Here is a 27,202-nt window from a genome sequence, read left to right on the forward strand (position 1 = left end):
TGTAAATGTTATAAATAATTTTAACAACATTATTTTAAAACAAGTTTTGTGTATAGACTGGAAAAATAAATATATGTATTGAATTAAGTAAATGTTTAAATTTCGCTATGAACTATGTGCTATGCTACATTTTAATTTTTGACATATTAACTCATACTGGCTGCAAAGAGATATTTAAGAAATGCATTCAAGTTTCATAATGATGGAGTCATGGGTGAGATGTCACATGCACACAAACAGACACAAAACTTCCAAAACCCTTTCCTTCATGTAGGAACACACAATGATAAAAGCATATAAGCTATGTGGTACATGGTCCTAAAATACTTCCACCATAATAAGTAGTCCAACACAACAAAGAATCAGAAAAACAAGCAAGCTATACATGACACAAGTGAAAGCAAGCTTTTCAAGAAAACAAACACTAACGCAAAACTTGTAGCACCAAACCACACCATTACCTGCGGGTATATTACACTGGCAATTGGAAACATTCTTTCTCTCTTACAGACACAATTATAGAGTTATTTTGGCACATATGTTTGAATATAACATATTCTTTTCAACTCTTTACTTGAACCCTAGATGGATTCAGGCAAACTAAAGCCAAAGACAGTATAAACAAAGGTAACAGGTTGGGATATAAAAGGAAGCTATTATCACCTACATTAAAGTATGATGAATGCCTGTGTAGAACATCGAGAGAGAGAGAGAGAGAGAGAGAGAGAGAGAGAGAGAGAGAGGAAAAATTTAAAAAGGCTGCATTGGTCATCCATGCCAGCATTTAAATTCAGTACCCCTCATCATATCTTTCAGCACCTACATATATTTAACGATATACATTACTTAGAACATGCATTTTCCTTCCAAAAGTCATAGTCTGGATTGTTGGGTTATTGGATCTTGTCCATTGTCTGCAGTTATAAAATTATACAGTGTTTTCAGGATTGAATCTGTCCTTGTTTTCAGGTGTGGTGAAGGGGAGTGGCACCTACTCCACGGGGTCCATTAGAATAAGCTAATCTCAATCAATGGACAACCCAGGTCAGATCCACTGCAAGCATATAAGCACCTGAGATCAGGTTATGTCACCTTGAGATAATGATAAGATTAACAATAAAAATTATAAGGCATAGGAATGTCAAGAATAAGGTAAATGTGGAAATGGAAATTAAAATACATCAAACCAAATCCAAAACCACCCAATCCAGGAACCCCATGCAAGAAAAATACAAAATATTACCTTCTCAAGATGAATGATAAGTTCTTCCAACAAAAAGATGGCATGGCTATGGGTAGCTCTGTGTTCAGACATGTTACACAAAGTCTTCAATCATCTCAGTAGTCTCAGAATTTCCATCCAGTTTGAAAGTGTGTTTCCTTTCCTGGATGTTCTGGTCATCAGAAAGGGGCTGATATTGGCCATTAGAGTTTATAGAAAACCCACCCATACTGGCTGCTACTTAAACTTTGAATTGAATCATCCACCATGTGTTAAAAGTGAGATAGTTCAGAGACTACACAGCACAGACTCTGCCATGTGCCAAGAACAAGACCTACTTGATGAAATTGACAAACTGAGACTCAAAATTTCAGCTAAATGGTTACCCACCATGTTTCATTGACATGGTTCTCAATTCCAGGGGAAGTAGTTGTCTGGAAGAAGGGAAAAAGCCACTGGGTTTAGTGTTTATTCCTTACATGAAGGGCATTTCTTTAAGTTTGAATGTATAAGGAACTGCTATAACATTAGGGCAATCTTCAAAATAAGACACACTTTCAGAAGTTTACTTGTGAGAAAAAGACCAGAGAGAAGTCCACAACAGATGGCCCATTATGTCTACAGCATTCCCTGTGAATGCAGGAGAAAATACATTGGTGAAGCAGGGAGACCACTAGCCATGTGCATGAACACAATCTGAGAGAAGATTTTTTATAAAAATTAAAAATGGCCCATCATGTCTATAAGGAGGGTCATAGGGTAAGTTGGGATGAAGCTAAGATTTTGGAACTTGAGAATAATATCAGATACAGGAAATACAACGAAGCAGCCCATATGGCGTGTCTAACAAATCCATCAGCCAACCTAGTTTGGAAATTTCTGATTTGGATCCCCATCTTCAGCCAGGAGATTACCAACTCTCAAGGAAGGTCAGTTGTTACTTGACAGACTCTGCTGTGTACTTCCGTGGCTCTGCTTCAGGCTGTATTTTTGGGCCACTTATGATGCTACTAGTAGACAGATATGATAGAGGAGGTCATACTTCGTATTTCTCTTGCACAGGGTTCCTGGATTGAATGGTTTTGGATTTGGTTTGATGTCTTTTAATTTCCATTTCCAAGTTTGTCTTAGTATTGACATTCACAAGCCTTCTAATAGTTTCCATTGTTTATCTTATAATTATTTCCAGTTGACATAACCTGATCTCAGGTGCTTAACACTTGTTCTTACCCGGATTGTCCAGTGATTGATATTAGTTCTTTCAAACAGACACCACATAGTAGATGCCCTTCCCCTTCACCACACCTGAAGACAAGGACAGATTCGGTCCTCGACAGGTTGTGTAATTTTATAACACCACACAATGGACATGGTCCAAAAACCCAACAATCCAAATTGTGTTACACCATCATTAGAACTATTCAGAATATAAAGTCATCAACATATGTAATCTATGTGTATCATAGATTGTTTAAAGTTGATGCATCAAACCAAGGAGGATCAGATGTGTGAGGCAAGGAAGAAGAGAGATGCATGCAAAACATTACTGAGAAAACCTGCAAGGAAGAGACCACTGAGGTCCTTTGGTATTGATGGAAAAACAGAATAAATAATTGTGGATCTTAAATGCTGATTCTGTGCTCGATCAACTACTGATCAGATATTATGCATTCATTACATACTAGAGACAATGAAATAAAATATCATCTATTCATAGACATTAAGAAAGCCTATGGCTCAGGTGGGTGAAACATATTATACTGTAAACTTCTACAACATTAGACAGCACTACAACCGAGAAGACAGTCGTCTTCATACTCATCACCATGAGAACCCCAACCCCTCCAATAGATATGCACCTCTGGGTACCATACAAGGCAGGAATTTCTTGACTAGGTGGTGTACCATCGGATTATCAAGAGTTCTGTTCAATGGAGTTAATTAGATAGGATGATATTAAAACTGATAATGAAAGAGGTTTGAGGAAGTAGACTGAATTCATCTGGTTCAGGACAAGGTGCTCTGGTGAGCCTTTCTACCATGGTAATGATCCTTCAGGCTCCATAAAACACGGAATTTACTGATGAGCTGATCAAATGAACTAACTTCACAAGGATTCTGTTCACAGAGTTTCTTATTTGTACAACAAAACTTATACCTCATAAGGTGTAAAATTGTATGTTTTACATGTATCATAAGTTATTTAAAAATCATAAACAAATTATATAAGCTGATAACATAAAGTGAAGAAGCAATAGTGGCCAACAAAGATATGAATGAGACACAGTGATCTTAATCCTGTCTTATCTGCTTCTGTATTATAACTGATGCAAAACAGAATGTCACCTTAAGTCGTCTATGACTTCAGGTAACAATACTATCTAAAAGAATTACCAAAAAAATAAACAATAGTAAAAGTATACTAACCCAGCTCCGCCTCCAGCCCCAAATAATATGTGGGGCAAAGTGCCATTCTGTATTCCAGAGGTTTTCTTGAATTATCACACATATGCTTTTAATAATTTAACAGTATTTGCATAAAAGAAATGTAACTGCCACCAGTGTGCCAACAAATACATAAACACACACACAGAAGCACGCGCGCAAGCATGCATGCATTCACCCACACATACATATCACACAATGCAATATGTATGATGGATAAGTCATGTGCAATTCATTTTATCAAACAAAAAGAAAAACAATAATAATAATGTCAACATAAATTCACGTGCATAACAGAAATCAAAATGTGCTTCATGTGCCAGTGCATGCATGTGTAGTCTGCACATCCTTAGATCCATATGGATGCAGATACTTATCACATTGGTTAATTGTAGATACTGAGATCTCAACATATCCTTTCCTCCATAATCTGAATTCATTCAAATTAAAAATGTAAGAGTTGGTAAGATTCTGACATATGTTTATATGGTCAATGAAACCATTTCACCCAATGACAGTTGTACAAAAATGTACAAAAACATGACGTGACAGCAAAATGCATGCACAGTCATATTATAACATCATCCAGTTTTCACTGTGACAAACATATCTTACCCAACTATTATTAAGGGAAAGGATATGAAAAATTTTTAATCCTAAAAAGGTTGAAACAAAACAAATCTTGTAAATAAATGCACAAACATTTATTTTACAAAGGAAAAGAATATGAAAAATGTGTGCAAAAAAAATGTGTTAACAGAACTTTGTTTTTATCTGTAACATTTAAATAGGAGTACAATATTTATCCCACTTCCCTCCTTACAATCACACATACACACACACATCTACATTAACATGCAAACTAACACAATATCAAAAATAATACTTGAATGAAATCATGAGTATATGCAATACAGTTGTGTCACTTTTACAAGTAAATCAACTCACCACAAGTTTCTCACTTTTCAGTTTCAGTTCTTGCTCTAAATTTTCAATATGGGCCTTCAAGTCTGATATCAATCCTGACTCCAAGGCTAATGGCAACATTTCTCTGCTGTCCCACTCACTGCAATGATGGTCTCTTACTTGTCCTTCTCCCTAGAAAATAAACATAACTTGTACAGATAACATATGGTACCTTATTATGGGTGTATAATTCAGAGCTATATCTATCAATGCACATGTCTAATTCCCGAGACAACACACAGACAACATGAAAAATGTAAGACAAAATGCCAGTAGAAACTTATGACAAGAAAAAAGGAATATCTGAAAGACATGAAACAATAAGCTTCAAACAAACAGTAAGGACAAAAATATTAGCCACATGCACAGAGAGACAAACTAATTTAAGAACACTTCCCATTCTTCAACTAACTTAAGCTAACTTAAGAATTATCTGCTTGGTCAAAGAATTACTTTACCAGCTATTGATGAGGTTAATAATTTTACGCAGACTGATATACAAAAAGCTGAGCCATTAATGCATGAGCCTTGCTCTTCTGAAGCCAAAACACTATTGAAAAGTTAAAACATAAATCTTCAAATATTGATTGAATTCTGGCATAAATGATAAAAGCAGGAGGTAAAACAACACATTTTATTATCCAAAAATTTATTAGTTCTATTTGGAATAAGGAATAACTGCCACAGTAAAGAACAAAATCTGTTATTTCACCTATTTATACAGAGTGATAAAATCAAGAGATATCACTTGAATAAAAATGTCCTTGAATATTTTCCATCGTCTAAGATATAATAAAATACAAAATGACATTTCGGAGATGGGGCTCTATCTCCGTCTTCAGGTACCTACTCTGTTGGGCCCAATAGATAGAACTAAACCCTATCTCCAAACGATGGAAAATATCCAATGAAATTTTTATTCAAATGACTCACCATCATCACGAACTTTTAGAAGATATATCACTGTTATGAACTACATACAAAATTGCACCCAACATTCTTCTGCCAAGGTAAACTCTTTATGTAGATTAAATTATTCGGAGTCATCAGTCTGTATTTTGGCATAATCAATCAACTAACTACTGATAATATATTCTGTATTTATCACATGCTGGAGAAAAAAAATTGGATTACAATGGGACAGTACACCAGCCATTTACAGACTACAGAAAGTATATGATTAATTTAGAGGGCATGTATTATAAAACATTCTCACTGAAATTGATATAACAATTAAATAAGTTAAGGCAATTAAAATGTTTCAAATGAAACCTATAGCAAAATCCTAAAGGCCTGATGCACTTCGTTATCACAACAGTCTGAAACAAGGAAACCCTTATGACAATCAGTCCTTCATGTTAAGGGAAGAACACAGACAGGGTGCTGAGGCGAATATTTTAACCTAAGAGAGATGAAGTAATGGAGGGTGGAGAAACATGCATCATGGAGAGCTCCATAAACTTACTTGTCACTAGTGTCATCAAATCAAGGAGGGTGAGATGGGTGGAGCATGTAGCATCAATGGAGGAAATAAATCCACACAACATTTTGGATGGAAAACCTTATGTGAGGAAACCACTTAGAAGACCTAGGCACATATGGGAAGAAAATATAGAAAGCATATTCGGGAAACAGTGTCTGAAGCTGTGAAATGGATTCACAGAGCTCAGGGCAGGTAACAGAGGCAGGGTACTGTGAACTCAGTAATAAACCTTCGGGTATTATTACTATTCATTGGTTTCTAAAGAACTATGCTCCAAATAGTTTGTTAATTAGTAATTCAAACTCTAAATACTATCATTAACTTCTTTTACTGTCCTTCATTATACAGAAATTTAATTATTTGGAATAGAGTATAATTTGTCAGTCCACATTAGTTCACTATACTGAAATTTTACTGTATGGGGGTGTGGAATACCAATTTAAACATACGAAAGTAACTGTATCTGCTCCTTACCCCAAAACCAGAGTCTGTATAGTCATCAATGCCTAAATCAGCTTCCACTCCACTTTCACTATGATGGATTTGAAGACCTATAACAAAGTAATTTAAAAACATTATACAGCAACATGAAAAAAGATGCATCAATTGTAATCACCACTGGAATGGAGCATTCTTTCAATTTAAGATACTCAGACCTTTAAATGGATAAGCTGTCGTCATGCTTAAGCACAAATGCATAAACACGCTAGATGCATCACAGTATTCCTACATGCATATTTAGCCTAGGCATTAGATGGATGTGATTGGTCAGGTACATGTTCTGGCTACAGGCCTGCTAACCATTAGAGAGGATGAGATTTAAACCCCACTCACCCAACAGAAGCACAGTAATTTAAATAAAGAAACTAATACATAAAAAATTATAAAATTAAATCTGAAGGTTTGTGGCAATTGTGTAGTATTAAAATAACAGACTTCCTGCACATTATCCATCATCTTAATATAATAAAAATATGACATTATGTAGACCAGAGTGTCTCCATCCTCAGGCATGACCTACTGTGTTGGGCCCAAACAATACAATTAGTCCCTATCTCAGGTCTGGAGATGGGTTAAAATAGAGCTGATTTTACCTGAGGGCACAGACAGACTCAAGACTCCAAAATATCATGTTTTAATTATATTAAGACAATGGATGTCTCAGAAGTTTCTTATTTTAAATTATAACATTTATTCACAGCATAACAATTGTGGCATGTTTACCAGAATTTTACATGACCTTTCTGAATGGTTTAGGAATTCCCTGACTGGAGACTCCCCATGCAAGAACTCTCCAACCACGGCAAGAATGCAAATTGTGCCTAATAAAAAAGTAACACTTGCAGTTCCTTGTTACTGTACTGGTCTAGTGTTCAAAAGGTCCTGGGGCCAGTGGTAAACATACTAGCATAACAATGAACACATACCTGACCCAAACCCAACCACTGCCACTTTAAAATGGTTAACCTAGTGGTAAGATACTAGCCTAGTATTCAAAAGGTTCCAACTGTTGTAAGACTTGAGGTTCTCACAGCGGTGAGTATGAAGATATCCGTCTTCTGGGTTGTTGCGCTGTGTAGTCTGGTCGATGTTAACCAACGTTTCAGAGGTCATACTGCCTACTTCATCGCCCTGATGACGGAGGCAGTATGACCTCTGAAACGTTGGTTAACATCGACCAGACTACACAGTGCAACAACCCAGAAGACGGATATCTTCGTTCCAACTGTTCCCAGGTAAAAACCATAATAGACAGCAATGAAAGGAGGGTTAAGGTCCCAGCCAGCCCCACTCCATACACAAAGTAAACAGAAACTATAATCTAAACTATGACTTTCATAATTGGCCTGAGTTTGATCCAACTATTACCACTAATATATGAAGTTGAAAAATGTAAACACAGTGCAACAGTTCCATCAGCTTTGCTGTTATTACATCTAGATTTTCATTCTGCAAATTACACTTTTGATGCTCTAAGAAACATGTGGGGCAGATGAGCACAAACCTTCAAGAGAACAGATCTCAGTTTGAAACTACAGCAAACAGAAAATTCAGTTTATACCTTGAAGAAGACAATAAGTCACCATTACAAAGACCAATGGATTGGTCTGACACTGTCATGGCAAACAAAATATTCAGTTGCTATAGTTTGTCCCACTATACGCCATGTAGGCATTTGGGGTGAGAGGAGGTATAGCTCCTCTCTTCCTTGACCTCGGCACTAGATGGGGGTGAGTGGTCAGCATCACGCCCCGGCCGGCTTTACCCCCGGGAAAGGACCCCGGTACCCATTGTAGAGGAGGCTGGGTGGGCCCCAGAGCCGGTCTGGACGCAGAGGCTAGAGGAAAAATCCTGCCCCCATCGGGGATCGAACCCCGGTCGTCCAGCCCGTAGCTAGTCACTATACTGACTGAGCTATCCCGGAGTTGCTATACCAAAGTAAATTCTAGATGTTACCACAACAAAGATAATTCTTGTTCATAGGTTTCTGTGGCTGGAGTAAAATGTATAAATTCGCCTTCTGGGCAAGACATGTCAAAAGCTTGGTGTTATCCAACATTTTGGTAAACATTGCAGTTGCCATTTTCAAGGTGGTTATGACTGATAACAGCCAGAGACATCAAATCAACCAGTGACTGAGAAATGACCAGAGCAGATCCCTTGAACAGTTGAAGTGAAAGCATCCATATATGGTAGAAGGTCCAGGAAATTGTAACATTTATACTGTTTATCTTTCACAATTAAAATAAAAAGACCTTCAAGCACACACCATGCTGGTACATTTATAAGAGTGCAGCATCATAAAATCATTATAGTAACTAATCACCAAATAACCCAACTACCATGGAAATACCCATGATGCATTCATTTTATAAAAAACTGACTCAGAAAAACTGGCATAAATATTTAATCATAAGACTTTTTGACTCTGATATTTTCTGAACACGTAGCAGCATTAAGATGGCTGTCTTCTGAGTAGTTATACTGCGTACTCCACCATCAGGATGATGACGGAGGCAACAAACACCTCTGAAATATCAGTAAACGTCTACTGGACTAAATGGTGCTAGAACCCAGAAGGCGGCCATCTTCATATGTGGCATAATAAGAACCTCAAATCTCACCAAGTAGCAGTGTATCACTGTCTGTTAGTCACCTCCTCCAATCCATGCATAAGCAGTTTCTTGTGAAAACCTTACAAACTAACCTAAACTGAAGTTTTACAATTTTCAGTGATATACTACCCCACCTCACTTTAGATTAAGTGTAACTAATGTTTCTCTCACCTCAAAAGTGGCATAATATTCAACATTTCATAAAAACCATCATGTAATTCAAAAGTCAGTAGATTGGCGAAAAATACATGAATGGGTATATGACTTTAACTCACAAGTTCTTTATAAAAGACAAGTGGGCTAAAAAATTCAAATATGCACACTCAATTGCTTCCTCTTGATATATACAGCTATAAATATTAAAGATTAAATTATATAAAGCTCCTTGCTGTTTTGTCTGAGTGAGATACCTGGTAATTTACATTAAGGACAAAGCACAGATCAGGTTATGATGTTCAACAACAGGATCCTTATGAGAATGTTTCACCTAAGAGAGATAAAGTGACAGAAGGATAGAGAAAACTGCTTATTGAGAAACTCTATAATTTGTACTCTTGGAGTGAAAAATCAAACAGAATGAGATCAGCAGGAAATGCAGCAAACATGGAGAAGATGAAAAACGCACACAAAAAGTTTAGTTTAAAAACCTTAACAGAAGAAACCACCTAGCAGATCTAAGCATAGATGGAAGAATATTAACCCTTCAGCGTGGGAGCATTTAAATCCCAAGTCTATACCGTGCTGTGGGAGGAGTTTCTGCTTGGGAATTTAATTTTGAGCTGAAAGTGCATCATTTTACTTATATGGGCACAACTTCCCTATTAATTGATGAATTTTAGTGAAACTTTGAACAAAATGTTCACAACACACTATGCTTTATAGAACGGTAAAAAATTTACCTTAAAAGTTGAGTTTTGTGTGGAATATCTTGAAACAGCCATCAACACAGAGACCAGCCTCACAATCAGGACACCAAAACACTGTCATTCACGCACAGGTAAATCATCGATTACACTTGATTCATCATCTGAATCGAACACGCTACTTTCGGAATCAGTTAGAGGTTCGTCTACACTTCTAGCAATGTCTTGAGGAGACAAAAAACGCCTGCTACTCGAAGCCATAATCACGGCTGACTGACGGCAGATATGTACTATAGAATTCTGATCATACCAAGGGGAGAACAGAGAATGCATTGACTAAGGTCGTTGACATCATATACCGTTAGAAAGCTTGGAATGTGTCCTACACAGCCGTCGTAACCTTAACTATATTACTCCATTTGTCTTCCCTAGAGAGAGCCACAAAGCAGAGGCTGAATGCAGTTGAGTTCAAAAATCGATCTATATTTCAAAGTCGAAAAACACTGGTAAAATCGATCTGTCAGAGTCATGTTATATATCAATCGATAGCCAGTTGTTTTCTCTACATGGCTACTGGATCCAGAATACATAAAATACAAGGTCAGTCGCTACGAAGAAGGAGAAGTCTTAGCGCGCATTATGCGAGCAGTGCTCGGCACTCCACGCCATGGGATGACTACGTCATGACGAGCGATGTTCGGCACTCCACGCTGAAGGGTTAAAATGTGCCTTAAGGAAACAGAATGGGAGGATATCAACTGGATTCATGTAGTTAAGGACAGGGACTGGTAGTAGGGTCCTGTAAACATGGTAATGAAATTCCATGTTTCACAAAAGATGAATAATCACATTAGATGAATGACTATCGGCTTCTTAAGGAGGATTCTCCTCCATTGGGAGAGTTAGTTATCCATAGCTTAATAGCTTAGTCTTAAATTGGGGTTATAGAAGTGCAGATATTGGACACAACAAAGATGGCAGTGCCTGCCTTCTACAGAATAATTACAGAAATGATGGTACATCAAATTATTATGCCTATTGTGGTTTAACCTTTATCATCCAAGCAATGCAACGTCAAGTGCATCTAAAATTGGGTTGCCCTAGAGCCTTTCATTTAGAGTAATTTCATAGGAGTTTTAAAACTAATTTCTTCATTTCTCTGTATGGTATTTCATTGTTTTGCAGCTGTGAAGGTATTTTTTATCAAAAAATTGTCTTCATTTCTCTGTATGGTATTTCATTGTTTTGCAGCTGTGAAGGTATTTTTTATCAAAAAATTGTCAACATCTAGTCACATGTTCATGACACTGTCACACATTTAAGGTCCTCCTTTAAGTGGCATTTGACATAGGCCAGAAGGTATATTAACAAATTTCCACAATAAATAGCACTTCACTCATGTGTTTGCAGTTTGCTGTTGTAAGATGATGAGGTGGTGGGTGGGTATTTGGGGAAGGGGATTACAGAAGATGTTGTGGGTGTGTTGCACTGATAGAAGATTTGAATGCAGAAACTAACATATAAATTCTAGTTACATAGAGGGATTTAGTGGGAAAACATACTTCTCTCAACAGAAAATAATTTTCCTCTTATTGTACGGGGTGAATTTTGAGAAAAATAATAGAAACTGTACAGGAGATAATTTTGGAGACTGACAGTAATGAAGCAGTCTCACTGAACAGTGAAAGTGAACTTGATGACAACAACAACATGTGGTAACAATAATGTGACTGGAAGCCAAGATAACATTTGGTAAGACCACAATGTTCATCACTTCTATTCAACATTTTATAGTAACATGATGAAATGCAATCAATTTTTTCATATACTGAGATTTCTGCAGCAACAGGAACTAACTAGACAATACTACAACAAATATGAGAGTCTTTGGAAAATAAGATCTTTCTTTGATGTACTCAATGACACCTATGGTAAATTTTACAATCCATCTACATATTTAACTGAAGAAAAAGTCACTGTACTGTTCAAAGGGACAGTTATTTTCAAGCAAATACACTCCCATGAAACAAACACTTTAGAACAAATATTTACAAACTTTGTGAGGTAATTGGCTACACTTATGATATTAGCACATACTTGACAGAGGACAGGCACACAGTTGATGACAAGAGACATACAAAACAGTGAAAAATCTCACTAAGAGAGTGGAAGGAGTTCACCAACTTCATATGAGCAAATTTTCCCCTCTGTGGATTTTAAGTCTAGCACACAAGAGCAATCAAAGGTTGTGGAACTGTCAGATAGAATCATGAAGGAATGCCTGGGAACCCTAATAATATGACACTAAAATGTAAATTGTTTAAATACATGCTAGGGTTACAGATGTCCTGCAAACAATTATTTTGAAAGGCAAGTGAAATGAGTGCACATTGGCAAAAATGCATAAATCATCAGTAGAAGACAACTTATTTCATGAACGCAAGAGAATTCATAAACCTGTCACTATTTAAGACAAAAGTCAACACCCACACACTTCATCTGATTTTCATTCAAAATTTGTTGGAAATGAGTGCAAGGTTGTCTCAACCTCAATCCAGCCCAAGACAAAGACCAAATCGACACACAAACTAACCAAAGATTCATCTTGATGCTCAGTACTAATACCATTACTAGTTAAATCCCAAGTTAAAATCTGGCCATGAACCCCACAGTATGGGTATTTAAATACGCTATTCCTGTGAATTAAAGTTAAATTCTACAGCTTTACCTTCCATATTAACAGCCTCAACTGATGCATCCTTGTTATCTCCACTACTATCACAGCAACGGCGCATTTTTTCCAGTCGAGGGCTCTCCTCGTCAGAGTTGCCCTCAGTAGCTAAATTACCCCGCCTCTTAGTTGCAGATCCTCCAGATAGAATTCGAGTTCCTTCTACCGAAATCACTCCGTCCACAGCCTCACAACTTGGTTGAATCACAAGAGACCTATGTTCAAGTGAAAGACAGAAATAGAACATAGAAGACATAAAGTGGAATTGTATACATTTAACTATAACCTTAAGTACAAATCCATACTATCCTTCAGTTTAGAACAACTGATATAATTTTAATCTGAAAAAAGTAAATACTGAAATATATACTTCACAATCGTAATGCATTCTTTATGTGTGCAGAACTAGACCCCTCATTTTGACAGACAAGTGGAAACTGAGAAAGTTTAAAAAAATAAGGGCTAAGAAGGTGGGGTTTCAGAAGCAGCAAGCACCTAAGGCAAGTAATTTGTAACAGAAAATATGGCACAACATCCCTGAAGGCAGTCATCTTCAAAGTACTGAGAAGAAGAATTGCATATAAAAGGGATGAAGTAACAAGGGTTGGAGAAAATTACATAATAAACAGCCTCATAATTTGTACTCTTCACACAGTACCATTACATTGAGGTTCAATAGGTTGGCAAGGTGGGGAAAGAAAAAACACACACAATGTACAGACCTGGTAATACAAGGGTGTTTCAAAAAGAAAGGTTACACAACACTACACATCAAATTAGTAGGAAGTTCTGGACCACCCACCACACATTCATCCAAGTGATGTCCATTCTCAGACCCCTGAGGCAGAACCCAGATGTAAACAACTGGCAACTGACAACGATTTGCAGCACACTGTCATTTCCTGGCTAGACACTTGACACCTTATTCCATGCCAGGATAGATGCCTTGGTGTCACAGTGGGACAAATGCTTAAAAATCTGTTGGAACTATGTAAAAAAGCAAAGTATACCAGTGTCTTCTTGTGTGTCATTACATGCATCTATGTATGAATACAATCCTTCACATAAGAGTGCTTTTCGAAACACCTTTGTACCATAAAGTGTGAGAATTATGGTAAAATACAGAAACACTTCAGTTAATTTTAAATGGCATACTCATGAACGTTTATTCTTAAGAGAACAGTGAACATTATGAACATACTTTTTTGTCTTCAATGCAGCCAGTTTAGCTGTAAGGGCTTCAACTTCCATTGTTAACTCATCATTACGATCTCGAAGTCCTGTGTTTTCAGCTTGAAGTTCATTAACTTTCTCAACCAATGGCAGGACCTGTTCTTTTTCATCACAGCCTTCCATTTCACCTAGCTGAGAATGCAAAAATACATTTCAAATAATGATAAAATACCAATCAACTTCAATCACTGAGCATTCACTAAATATTATTTACTGTATGCTTCATTAAAAAATGATAATTGCATATTACTATAGGCAGGTGCAAAAAGCTTTGGCAATTCGGGAGACTATCAATCCATTGCCATTACTACATACAAATTAATCAGTTCATATATTACTGGGTCATCCCACCTCATACCACATGGAGACCCCTGGGGTGTCTGACCACCATCACTCTTAGGGTTTCATCCACCAAAGGGGCTCTGCCCCATATAGTGGGCAAGTATCATTTTAGAGTACACTCAAATGGTATAACAGCCACAACATATATATCTTCCAGCAGTTGAACAATGCAGAAAGAGAGACCAGACCAGCCCTATATGCATTCGTTTCATGCACTTTATGCAAAAATGTTAACAAGACATTTAATTTAACAACACATGGGACAATTTGTAGTTATCAGCCTTCCATCATGGATTACATTGCAGTCTAGGTGGCAATGCATCACCCTATAATACTGCCAAACTGTTAACCAATGAGGGAGCAGCTCCATAGTATAGAGGTGTAAATCCCATTTCTGTACAATATAGGTTGAACTTACCACTAAGACAAATACTGCTTAAGCTGTGAAATGAATTTAAAATGTAATTTGCAGCAATTTCAGCATATGAGAAGTGTGTCAACATCCACAAGTTTAAAACATTTTAGTACTTAGAATATTACTGTATTTACTCATGTATAACATGCATGCATGAAAAACATGCACTGTTATTTTTGAATTGGAAAATTCAAGTGTAACACACTTTGAAATAAATAAAACACAAGTAGTGAAAAAAATGTAAAAAAAAAGATTATGTGATGTGATATGATATGTCTGAATATTAGGCAGGCACAGTGACCATTTACTTTTGCAGTGGTATTTTGTAATGAAACTGACTCAAACATAAATTTCATATCTCCATAATATAAATCATGATAGGGCCCACCTGACCAATCACATTTAACCAGACACTGCACAAGCAACATATTGGCAGTACTCATCATACACCTCCCACAATCTACCACTCTCTCTCTCTCTGTTAATGAGTGTCAACATAACCTAATGAAAATCAAATACCCTAATTAAAGCACAAACCTAAAATAATTTACTTGGATGGTAATGTTTCATAGTTCTTTGTGGTCTTTGAAGGACAAAGAAAAATTAAGATGCAAACTAATAATCTGTTTACTTTTTCCCAGATTAGGTTAGTAAGTTTATTACGGTTTTAGTTTTTCACTACATTAGGTTGGTTATTCAGTCTGAGTTCTGGATAGGCATGGTTACAGTATGTGGCTCTGATCACATGCTCAGCAAAATTTAGCTTTAAGAACACTGTGACATAATACACAGAATTACACCGTGATTGGTCAGATCGGCCTCAATGTTATTTGTATAATAAAAATGTGAAATTTGCAACGCAGATGCACTCATAAATGGCAATCAGGTACTGGCATGATTGTTGGCAGCTTTTCTTTGACAGCAAAGGAAAATCTGTAATTATGAATCAATATATTCAGTACATTCTACTGTGGGCAAAACAAAAAAAAAGCCACTTCCATACCCCCCTTTAAATATATGTAACCAGAACAAATAAGTGATTGAATGAATGGTTGATTGATTTCACATTTCCTGCTACAGCAGTCTTGGTTTATGAAGTGCTGCATTCATGATTACTGTTTTGCTACAAATAACCTGGATATCCTTGCCAAACATATAAACCCAAAGGTAAGCATTATTGTTTCCAGCCTAAACATAGGCCATTGCTGAGATCAGTGAAGTTCTGTTTCATCTGACAGTATATACATGCTACAAAGTGCAAAATATTCTACTACACATAATTACATTTATAAATAAAACAGGTCCAAAATGTGAATCAGTGTTTCTTTGAATCTTTCAACACAAAACAAAGCATTTAGTATGACTTTATCTTTGATAAAAATAACAAAATTTCTAAAGATAGTAAAGGCACTGAAAAGATACACACACGTTGCTGAAGTCCAGCCAAAGATTCTAATTCCTTTTGGACTTGTACCCTTGTTTCTTCTGACTTTAATAACTGCTCTGTCAAGTTATGGTTTTCCTTGTCCAAAACCTCATTGTCCTGAAAAATATTACAAGAATAAATACTTTAAACACAAATATTACTATGTCAATATACTCTACAAAACAAGAAATTGATAAGAAAAATACATACTAATGTCCATGAAGTGAAGTGCAAATCTCAAAGGGTCAATTTAAAACTACAACACATAGCTCATTAATATGTTTCTGTTAGCATACACAATGGTCTTCAGCCCTGAAGATAGACAGACTATGCTCCTCTGTAAGACTGGCAGACAACCACAACACAATATGGCACTACAACCCTGAATGCCACCATTTACATTCACATCGCAGTGAAAACCTTAATTCCTACACTTCTTTGGTTTTGACAAGCCACTCCACCTACCTTTGTCTTTCCACAGCTACACATCCCCTATTCCTTCAGATGTTTTTCCATCTTTAAATGTCACGTTTTTCCTAACCTGATGTTCCTATCTTAATCTCAGATTGTCACTGGCATTTTCCTTTAACACTCATATTCAACAACTTTCTAATTTTCTCTATGTTCATTCATAAAACACATTCATACCACCCACTCTGGTGTTTACCAACCATGCATCACATTTTACATGCAATCCAGCAGGCAGCTGCACATTGCACTACCATACTCCTAAACTGTTAACTCAAGAGATATGTCTGTCCAGCAGCCTTGTAGTACAGGGATTTAAATATATTTCCATATGATAAAGGTTGAATTCTACCTAATCACTTCAGTTCTTATTCCCTCCCTTTTGGTTTATCCTATCCTACTTAATAATCTCATATCTGCTGTTTTAGTCTGTTAATATTCTGCCTTCGTGCATATCCAAGTTTTCACTCGATTACATTAAGTTGGATGTGTGGTAACATTCAAACAGGCATATTTCCCATTCTTGAGCAATTCCTATTTCCAAAATATGTCCCTCATTAATTGGTAACATTTCCTTGCATTTCTCATTCTTTTTATGATTTATTATTATTATTGATGTCACTATTCTGTTCCTCTGTACTTAACACACTCCACTTTTTAGGTTTTCTTTACAGTTCTTGCTTCTACATGTCAGTCTATGTGTGTGTCTGTCTCTGTCATATCTTCCAATTACACAAACAAAAGCCACCTGCATAAACTAGGCAATCCTCTGAGCTTCCACATGGGGCAAAATGATTCAACAGACTTGCATTTGGTTTCCTCTTGTGTGCCTTGCCTTTATTCCCCCCACCCCTTCACCAAAGGCTTTCAAAATCTATGGTTTTGTCTTCATTAGGCTTGGAAAACTTGGGTTACACTACCCCGACCCCAGGACTGTACCCCACAGACTTTACCACCCATGGGGTTAGGCCATCTCCAACATGCTTGTTTTGTGATCACTCCTCCAGAGACCTTGCCCCCCACCCTCCAGGATTCCTCACCAAACATCAAAACAAGGTTTGCCACCCCTGACACAGACTTCCAAGGGCTTGGTCACCCATGGGGCAAGGCCATCTCTGTAGATTTATCACCCAGCCCTTTCCCCATCATGCTTCTTTCTCCCTGGACCTGTGCCCTGAAGATGGAGGCAGCAAGTAAACTTCGACCAGACTACACAGCACTACAATCCAAAAGACAGCCATCTTCATAATTACCACTCTGAGAGCCTCAAATCCTAAATAAATAAAGGAATAAATTAAAATGTTCTGAGAAAGGGTAAAAAAGTAGGAAATTTAAAACCTCAAAATAGGGAGGAAACAAAAAGTGTAAGAACCACTGGTGCATAGAATGCTTAAAAACACCAGTCCTGAACCATCTTCTAATATTATGAATCAAAAAATTTTCTGTGAAACAATGCATTTGTTTCCTAAACACCCTGAACATTTCACGGAGGAATAAAACTGTAGTAAAGGCGTAATACTTACCAACTGAAGAGAGGTAACTTGCATCCTCAATCGAGACTCCTCCTCCTCAAGACTGGCCACCCTTTTCTCCAGGGATAAGTTCTGGACTGCAAAGTGCTCTCTGTCTAATCCCAGCTGTTCTGATAGCTCCTTCAGCTGTTTGGCATGCTGTTGTTCCAAAAGCCTAACATGAAAAAAAAAAATACATACACAGCTGCATACGTCTGGACCAATAAAAGCAGAACAGGAGAATTAAGGAAACCACAAAGTAGTGTTTCATAATTCATTGTCTTCCCGTAATATTGGCCGACTGAGATGAATGAGACAGGTTAACATATATGGAGTGATAAAGAATACATACAATATTTTGATCAAAAAATGTCAAGGTAAAAGACTACTTGGGAGACCTAGCCGTAGATATAAGAATATCTTACAGAAAAAGAGTGTGCGGATGTGGAATGCATCTGACTGGCTCAAGACAGAGTACAGTAAGCTTCTGTGAGTGCAGTGATTGAAAAACTTGTGGACTCCATATAAGCCTAGAACTTCTTGACCAGCTGAGTAACTACATAGTGCCTAACAAAGATTCTGTGACATGGATTCATCAGGTTTGTTTTATATTTCCAGTGCCTGAAAGTAGTTGACAAAGTTTCAAACTTCATACCACCACAATGTTTGTGTGAATAATACTGAACATAACAAATGTTACACATATTCAAATTTTTGCATAAAGTGTGCATATAGTGGTTCATCAGCAAATGCAATTAAATAGGGTGATAAATACAGATTTTGTGTGGTTGCTATGGGGATCAACATTAACCTTTATAATACAAAACTAGAGCATTTCAACCCCATACTTCACAGCTACCAAAGAGACTTCAACATTGGGTTTAATGGTATGCTACTGTAATGAATGACCAGCTGGACTACACATAAGCCATAACATAAAGAAAATACTGATTAAACAACACTATAATATTTTTCAGCAGAATTGGCAGCTGAGTTAAGTTCTGCTCTTTGTGAGTGACCAATCAGCACAAAGGTCTGTTGGTAAGCAGCTAGACCTCAGCCTGTTGAGAAACCGCGTGATGGAAGCATCGGCTGTCGCACTGCATTTTTGCCAGTTCTCACGTCTTATTTGCACAGTGTTGTAACCATTCACTGGAAACCAATGTTCCACGATGCTACATCTGGCACCACTGTATGTTGTTTCCTCACTATCTCAGCTTCTCCACCTCCCACCCACCTACCATGGCACAGTACATGTGATTGGTGCTCGCTTCAGCCACCAATTTGCCTGAAAACCGTTATAGTGTCAATCTCACTTCAGAAATGACTACAGCATCAGTGGTTAATCCTGGTCTAGAAGTCAGGTCACACAACCCTGGTACACTACCACAACCCTGCTCACCCCCATTTTCATAATACAGAATAAATAAAATCACACTTTTAAGACCTCTATAAAACAGTTACCTACCATGTCTGTAGCCTAGTACACAGGAAGCTAAAAATAATGTAGAATATAAGCAACATAATTCATATGGCTGTATTTACTCATGGAAAAGATAAAATGTTTCTGTTTATATCCATCCCTCTTGCTTTAAAGGTCTGGTGGTAAACCATCAGCCACAGCAGATCATTTGCCATGGATATACACTACTGATGGCAGCAGATTAAAAAGTATGAAGGTTGGATAGCCTCCAATGCAATATCCTGACATTTCTATTTCTACACAGAACTATCACAATTCCTGCTGCATTGTTACTGTACGGAAATTTGACAAAATCTTATAGTTTCTTATCAGCCTTCCTTGTCCAAATGCCTATTACAGAAAAAGTTTATTGTTTCTAAACTGAAGAACATTTATCTTTACAGTATCATCTACAGAAATTAGCTTCACAGATATGTCAGGATTTTAGAAATTCCTTCAGTATGAAAATAAATTGCAGCTGGGTCTGATCTTTCTCCTCATTTCAGTTGCCCCATAAATTTTTATCTTGAATTATGAAATGTACAGTAAAACATCTCTTCCTCATCTACTATCGACAGCCATCTGGCACATTCTTATGACGAAAATTTAACACAGAACTTTTCATATATAACATGTGTTTCTTGTTCTGTGGATGCCACAATATGTAAGTTGCTCAGAATAAACTCCTGAAGAAACAACATAAAACTGACCATGTGAAAAAATTGCCTCTGTTACTTCTTTTTAAGAGAGTCCTAGAGCTTTACTCATTATCATGGCAAAGCATAGTTTAATATGAAAAGAGATGTTCTTCCTTTTGAACATCCTGTTGAAGCTGCAGGTTCTACTGCCTTTTCCTTAAATGTTTAGCCTCTAATCTTGTCACATTACATAATCCTGAAAACAATCTCATCACTCAAAAAACAATTTTGGTACCATATGTTGTTTTATCATCATAAGTTAATTTTTCTTCAAACAATTAACCACTGCTATTACATTTAAACACAGAGACAATCTTTACCACAACTCAAGCTCATGACATTGTTTTTGGGACAGCAGGGTTTGTTCCTGCAGTCTCCTCACCAAACAAATAATTGTCTACTTCCACTGTTATTATTTTTCAAAGCAAAGAAAAATCTTCACTCAGAATAGAACCCAGGGCATTTTTCAGGGTTGCAGCCTTTGTTCCCATCATTGAAACAAACAGTTTTGTTCTTGAAGCCATTCTTTTGTTGTGCTTATCTTATGAAACTTTCTGGAGTTTTAACCTTTCTAAAATCTTTCCCTGGTGGGGACAGAAAAAAACTGCAATTTGTGTGTAATCCAATCCTGTTTTTGGTAGGGAAGGGATATCAAAAGGGGAATATATGAATCACAATTATTAATAAAAAAATTCCCAGCTTTGTTAATTCTACTTGAAATTAAATTCCAAAGTGCATTCATATCAACAAACAAATTATATATATATACATATATAATCAAGGATAACACTGAAATGGTACCACTAGAAATATTTGTCCTTCTATTAGTTTCCCTTCTTTGTCTTCTAGTCGACCTCTGGGTCACACCACTGCTTCATGGGCATTGAACACAGCACTGTGTAGGATTTGAGGTTTACACGATGGTGAGTCTGAATATGGCTGTCTTCTGGGTTGTTGCGGCATGTAGTCTGGTAGAAGTTTACTGACATTTCAGAGGTCCTTGCTGCCTCCATCATCAGAGTGATAATGACGGTGGTAGTAACAACCTCTGTCCCGCGCCATAGCCGCGTGGTCTGAGGCATCATGCTTCGGACCGGCGATACGGAATGCGCGCTGGTTCGAGTCTCAGGGGATAAGAAATTTTCTCATGAGCTTTCGACGAGTGTATGGGACCGGTGCCAACCCAGCATCATGAGGAAATTGGGGAGCTACAATGAGTAGCATAATCCAGTCAGGAAAACTAGCAATGGCTGGGGGTTCGTCGTGCTGACCACACGTCACCCTATATCTGGTTGGATGATCGTTCACCTCTGCTTAGGCATGTGAACGTGAGGCCAGCAGTCAAGCTAGTCAGCTTTGGCTCTCAGAGGGCTGTTACGCCACGGATTTAATTTTTTTTTTAAGTAACGACCTCTGAAACGTCGGTAAACTTCTACAATACTACACGGCGCAACAACCCAGAAGATAGCTATTTACAATACTGTGTGCCTGCACATATTCAAAGACACAAAATACTACAAATTTATGTAATTACATGGAATTAAAACTAAAAATCTTTTTGCTTGTATAATTTCACCATGCTTTCAGAACACAAATTTCAAATTAAGCACAGGTTTAATGTGATAATTTTGGAATAATGTCCTCAAAAATTTTACCTATATTTCACTTGAAGTTCACTGTGGTAATCATTAATTGCTGTGCTGATATTCATCTGTTAATTTGGAAGAAAACTGGCTTTCATAAAACTAAAACTAAACTGAGAATCTGAGATGCAGCTGGCAGCAGTGGATGCTCAAATGAGAAGCAGAGGAAGTGGAAATGCAGGGATAAGCACAAACAGCAAGAAATCGATAATGTCTGATGGACATCTTGAACATCCTGAACATTATTCCACCATCACTTCAAGGCTGACACCAGACACAATGAGTAGACATCCTGGTAGAAGGCTACACATCTGTTCACCATACTGCAGGGTCAAGCAGCTGATATCCTAAACAGTATCCCACCCAAAGCAACATATCAATACACTGCCATTATGAAGACCACCAGCTGGCAGTAGTCTAGCTTTCTTCATTAAAGTCCAGGACCCAGTTGAGCAATGAGTCACTACAAGAGTCTGCAGCAGTTCGCATACCAAGCCCTTGTTGGACTACCTGTGGAATTCATCAAGAGGGCTGCCCATGCATATGTTGACAGAGTGAGACCAAGAACTGAAGCAGAACCTCCTCATGGGCATTTACAGGTCCCTCAACAAGGATCTCAAGCAGGCCCTAAAGCCAGAGGTAGTGAAGGCAGTCGCCAGACCACCCACAAGCCTACATCGAGAAAAGTGACAAGAGTCCCTAGGGGAATGTTGCCATAAACAGCCTAATGCTACAGATGACGATGGACATGATGGCAGACGAAGGCACCGGCACCATCACTCTCATCCCTTCTGCTTGATGAGAAGCAATAACTAGAGGCTTATCCTGAGAAGGCCCATATAAGTTCACCAGGATCAATGACATGGGCTACCAGATCCAGTGACATAACAGTGAGATGATGATGGCACACCTGGACATACCTGTACCAAGGATAGGTTCTGCTCAGGATAAACAGCCCTCCCACTGGATGAGATGCATACACATGGATGAAAAGTTTGACCAAGGCTGGAGAAACCTCAAGTAAACTGTCATACATACAAGAATATATGGAAATCTGTGGAATATCCCAGCACCTTCTCAGTCTCCACACATAAAAAACAAGATATTTGGGCACAGGCTCAGTTCAAAGCAAATTGTGTGAGGACTGAGCAACTGATTGTGTGACACTGTGGGAGTGTGCTGTGAACTACAATAGTATGGGAAGTAGAAAACAATTATACCTAGTGTGAAGTTTGGGCATCTGCAAGCAAGACTGGTACACTGACAGCAAAAATGAAGTAAATAATATATTGTAATTGTGAACCCACAGCATAATCACTAATAATCCATTATAACAGATTATAACAGCAAATGTAAAAATTCTAACTATTTGTTGAATAAATTAATTTCTTTTCAATGCATTATCCTTTTTAAGTTTCTGGTTTTTGGTGTTTATCAGATTTGATATCACACTGTATTCAGATATGTACAGTATATCCTTGAATTCTAAGACAGCTGAGCATGACTCACTTGACTTGCAGCTGACTGTATTTCTCAAGTCGGGCATGATGGTCATCAACTTCTTGAGCAAGAAGTGAGGCTCTTTCATTGGCATCCTGTATATCAGCTCGAAGCTTGTCACGCTCACCAGTCATGTGCTCCAGGGACAATCTGACGAAAATGCAAGCATACTTTTAATGAAGATACATTAGAAAAACACTGTATCACTTCAGCAAAGTCTTACTATAACAAATGCCATTATAACAAGATTTTCAGTATAATAAACACATAGAAGACTTTCAGTGTAACACAAGAGAATCCCATGTGTGTCAAAAGCACTGTTCAGTTTAATGACATTTTATAAGTTTTATAATGTTTGTGTTAACCCTTCCTGAGTGAACCCTGTACTGGCAAGTTGTGTTGCAGTATTTAAAAATACTGCTGTACAAAGTACTTTAATAAATATGCACTAGATGTCACAAGCATACAAATCTCTACCATGTACTGTAGCCTAAACGTCAGTTTAGTGAAGTATAAGATTAACATATTCTGATGACAATCTGTACTAGGAATAAACTACATCATAAAAACACTTCAACTCCCATAATTCAAACAGTATACAACGTGGTAAATAAATAAAACAACTAATGGTAATGTTATTGTGCCAATTTTGAATTATATGGATAAAAAAATTTCTGAGGTTATAGTGACAGTGAAACTGCTGGCTATCAAAACCCTGACTGCAAAACTGGCACATCAGACAGCAAAGAAAGCGATGGGCACACAACGCGATTTGTCCAGGTGGCATAACATTAAATGGTGAATGAAAATTTGACATCTTAGTGTCTCCCAATGGCAAGACATCCACAATAAATTTCACTGAAATATTTTATGCATGTGCACTTACACAAAGATGTGTAATCCGGCGGATGGCCCGACTTTAAGTCTGCGGTTAAACAGTTTACTAGTATGCTACTGTAGTGCAAGGCCAGCTGCACTGATAAATAGACCTTAATCCATGGTCAATAAATGAAAATTTCTGCAATCACCCAATAATAACAACTTACATAATCATGTTAATGTAAATGGTCAATATATCATTTTAGTTCACATTAAAACAGCAGGATAAATTATTATTTTTAATATATAAAATTTGAGGTTTCACAGCAGTGACGATGATGATGTTATTCTTGGTCCCAGCACCACGTTACTTTTAAGCTTGCTAATACCATTATAAACATGTGATGTGGCACTTAACCAATAAAAATGTACTCTCCTTAAGTTTTATTGCCTTTCACTGTAGCAAAATTTCAATGTTACAAGTATAATTTTTCAGTTTGTTATACTGAGATTTTACTGTATTTCCTAAGCTTCAGTCATCTTTGAAACATTTCTTGCTCCAAAAAACACTGAAAAATTCTGAACATTTAGTAAAACAGCAGATATAGATATGATGTAAGTCTGAGCAGCAGCAGTACAGTACAGAAAAAGGAAGACAAAAGAAATTAAAATTCAGGGCATTTTCTCGAACATATTTGGCATTATTGCAAGAAAGTTCTGCTCCCCTTGATGCAACATCAGTAAATTTTGGAAATAATTCTAAAAAGATGAAGTTGTATGCAGTCAAAACTTTGAACCTTGCATATCTAATATTATATATAATTTCAGAACCATAGTAATGCAAAGTGAGATTAATCATTCTCAATTAACTACATGGCTCACAATTTCATGCTAAATTTTTTAGTGAAAATACAATCGGAGATACAAACTAAAATACAAATTTGGTGAATGTCAGAAATACTATGGCAAGTAGCTTGCATTAAAATACAGGTTCACTGTTCTGCTATTATTATCACTGAGATCCTATTCATGGATATGAAATACACTTCCAAGATGCTTCCACCTCAGAAATGGGTCCTTCACACAATAAATTTACAATGGTCATGAAGCCAGAATGGTCAATAAAATGAGGTCACTGGTTATGTATTTGTAGTTTGTTGAGCAGTGTCAGTAGCTAACAAAATATAACAGAATGATTAAGGAACAATGAAATAAAAGGAATATTGAAGGACACTATCATGGCATGATTTGAAATACTACCCCAGCATTTGCCAGGAGGGTCTGAAGAAATTTTAAAAAAACACACACACAATCATGACAACCTGTCTCTAAGCCAAGATCTGAACCTTGGACCTTCCAAATAAGCAGGAGTACTAATAACTTGGCCATTACAACAGGTTGTTATTGGAAACAATGCCACAATAAAAATAAGTATGCTGACACCTGGGTTTCTATGATTTCACTGATTTTCAAAGAATTGTAACACCAAGGATTGTACCATATTATATGTCATCAAAGCAAGATTAATTACTATAAAATAAATTTTATGGATTTATCCAGCTTTATTTATTCCATACGACAAGTTACACTTTCAGTATTATCACATGTGTCACCATTTGTGTGCCCATCCTTCCTTAATAGCATCTGAAGCAATTAATAGACATTCTTGAAACCTAATTAGAACATCATGACACTATCATGTTGGTGCTAACACCAGTCTGTCAGCAAGATATACTGACTCGCTTGCCCACAATATGTTGCCAACATCGGTAAAAAGAATTGACCAATGCAGCATCTCAATTAACCCATCCATGCTTACATGTCACTGCTGTTACTCAAAATGGAATGACGTAGCTAAGCAGATGAAGCCATGCACTTGCTGTTATATTTACATGTCTATTTCAAGCATTATCTGTGTGCATATAAATAATAATCCTAAATGAAGAAAATTATCAACTTCTACTCTTAAGTGTATTGTTTGTAAACTTTTCATACAGGTAACACATAGTTTCTGGGCTGCCATATGAAGGCTCTCTACAGTGCCACTTTGAGAAACAAGATTTTGCTGCCTTCAGTGTTAGGCTGTAAAAGTCCACATTTGTTTCATTTACAGTAGTTTTAGTAAAATACTGCATTTATGGGGTCCAAGTATTTGAATGTCCCACAACGTGATATAAGATTCACACAGAATGTCAAATGTCACCTCACATTTTTCCTGTTTAATTTTCTACCATCAACAGAATAAGCATCGTGATCATGAAAACTGTGAGGTGTGTGACTACCAGTATTCTGAAATTAAGTCTAGTAATTAAGCTTCAAAACACATCCAATTTATGGGTAAGACTTCAGGTTTTCTTGGCAGATGAAGATGACTGTCTTCTGGTATGATGTAACGCATCACTGTCCTAACAATTGAGGCAGTAAGCACCCTTGAAACATCAGTAAACTTTTACCAGACTACATGCCACAACATCCCAGAAGACAGTCATTTTCACATGCAATTAGTTACAGCAATTTTCTTGTAAAGTTTAAAAGCAAAGTGACAACATGAAATCTGTTATCTTATATCAGATATGGGATACAAGCCCCTGTTTATCATGATACCAAGCAGTGCTTTGATATCAGATGAGGTTGGAGGTGATCAGTTTGTGATTCTAGATCTTTTCATATGGGGCAAATGCTGCATTTTCTTATTGTTCCCATTCAGCATTGTTTCATGCAAGATGAGGTCCAACAAATCCAGATCAGAGTTAAAAATATTCAACAGGACAATCAGCCATGTCAACTGGTTACAAGAAGAGACCAATATTTCAGGAACCATCTCCATCCCCATTATCAGGGTTCTGATGTGACTGGAAC

The 27,202-nt window shown here is 37.1% G+C and overlaps 1 protein-coding gene across 9 annotated transcripts in view; it reads right to left on the reverse strand.

Moving 5' to 3' along the window:
- The window catches only part of LOC110834509 (blastoderm-specific gene 25D), a 69,811-nt gene that overhangs the window by 29,296 nt on the left and 13,313 nt on the right, over nucleotides 1–27,202 (reverse strand). For all 9 annotated transcript variants that reach the window (XR_002544618.2, XR_002544620.2, XR_015534764.1 and 6 more), the window contains exons 8-14: nucleotides 23,534–23,674; nucleotides 18,234–18,396; nucleotides 16,243–16,359; nucleotides 14,028–14,191; nucleotides 12,824–13,041; nucleotides 6,591–6,667; nucleotides 4,616–4,765 (exon numbers count right to left, since the gene is read on the reverse strand). Coding sequence is in view for 3 of the 9 variants with exons in the window: in XM_022073742.2 (XP_021929434.1) it covers nucleotides 4,616–4,765; nucleotides 6,591–6,667; nucleotides 12,824–13,041; nucleotides 14,028–14,191; nucleotides 16,243–16,359; nucleotides 18,234–18,396; nucleotides 23,534–23,674 (1,030 nt within the window). In the remaining 6 variants the exon portion in view is untranslated. The remainder of the gene's footprint in view (nucleotides 1–4,615; nucleotides 4,766–6,590; nucleotides 6,668–12,823; nucleotides 13,042–14,027; nucleotides 14,192–16,242; nucleotides 16,360–18,233; nucleotides 18,397–23,533; nucleotides 23,675–27,202) is intronic.

Source organism: Zootermopsis nevadensis, unplaced genomic scaffold, assembly GCF_977971745.1.
Source record: "Zootermopsis nevadensis isolate Lab colony 2312 unplaced genomic scaffold, Znev_1.0 Znev_ptg000011l, whole genome shotgun sequence".
Taxonomy (NCBI): Eukaryota; Metazoa; Arthropoda; class Insecta; order Blattodea; family Termopsidae; genus Zootermopsis; species Zootermopsis nevadensis.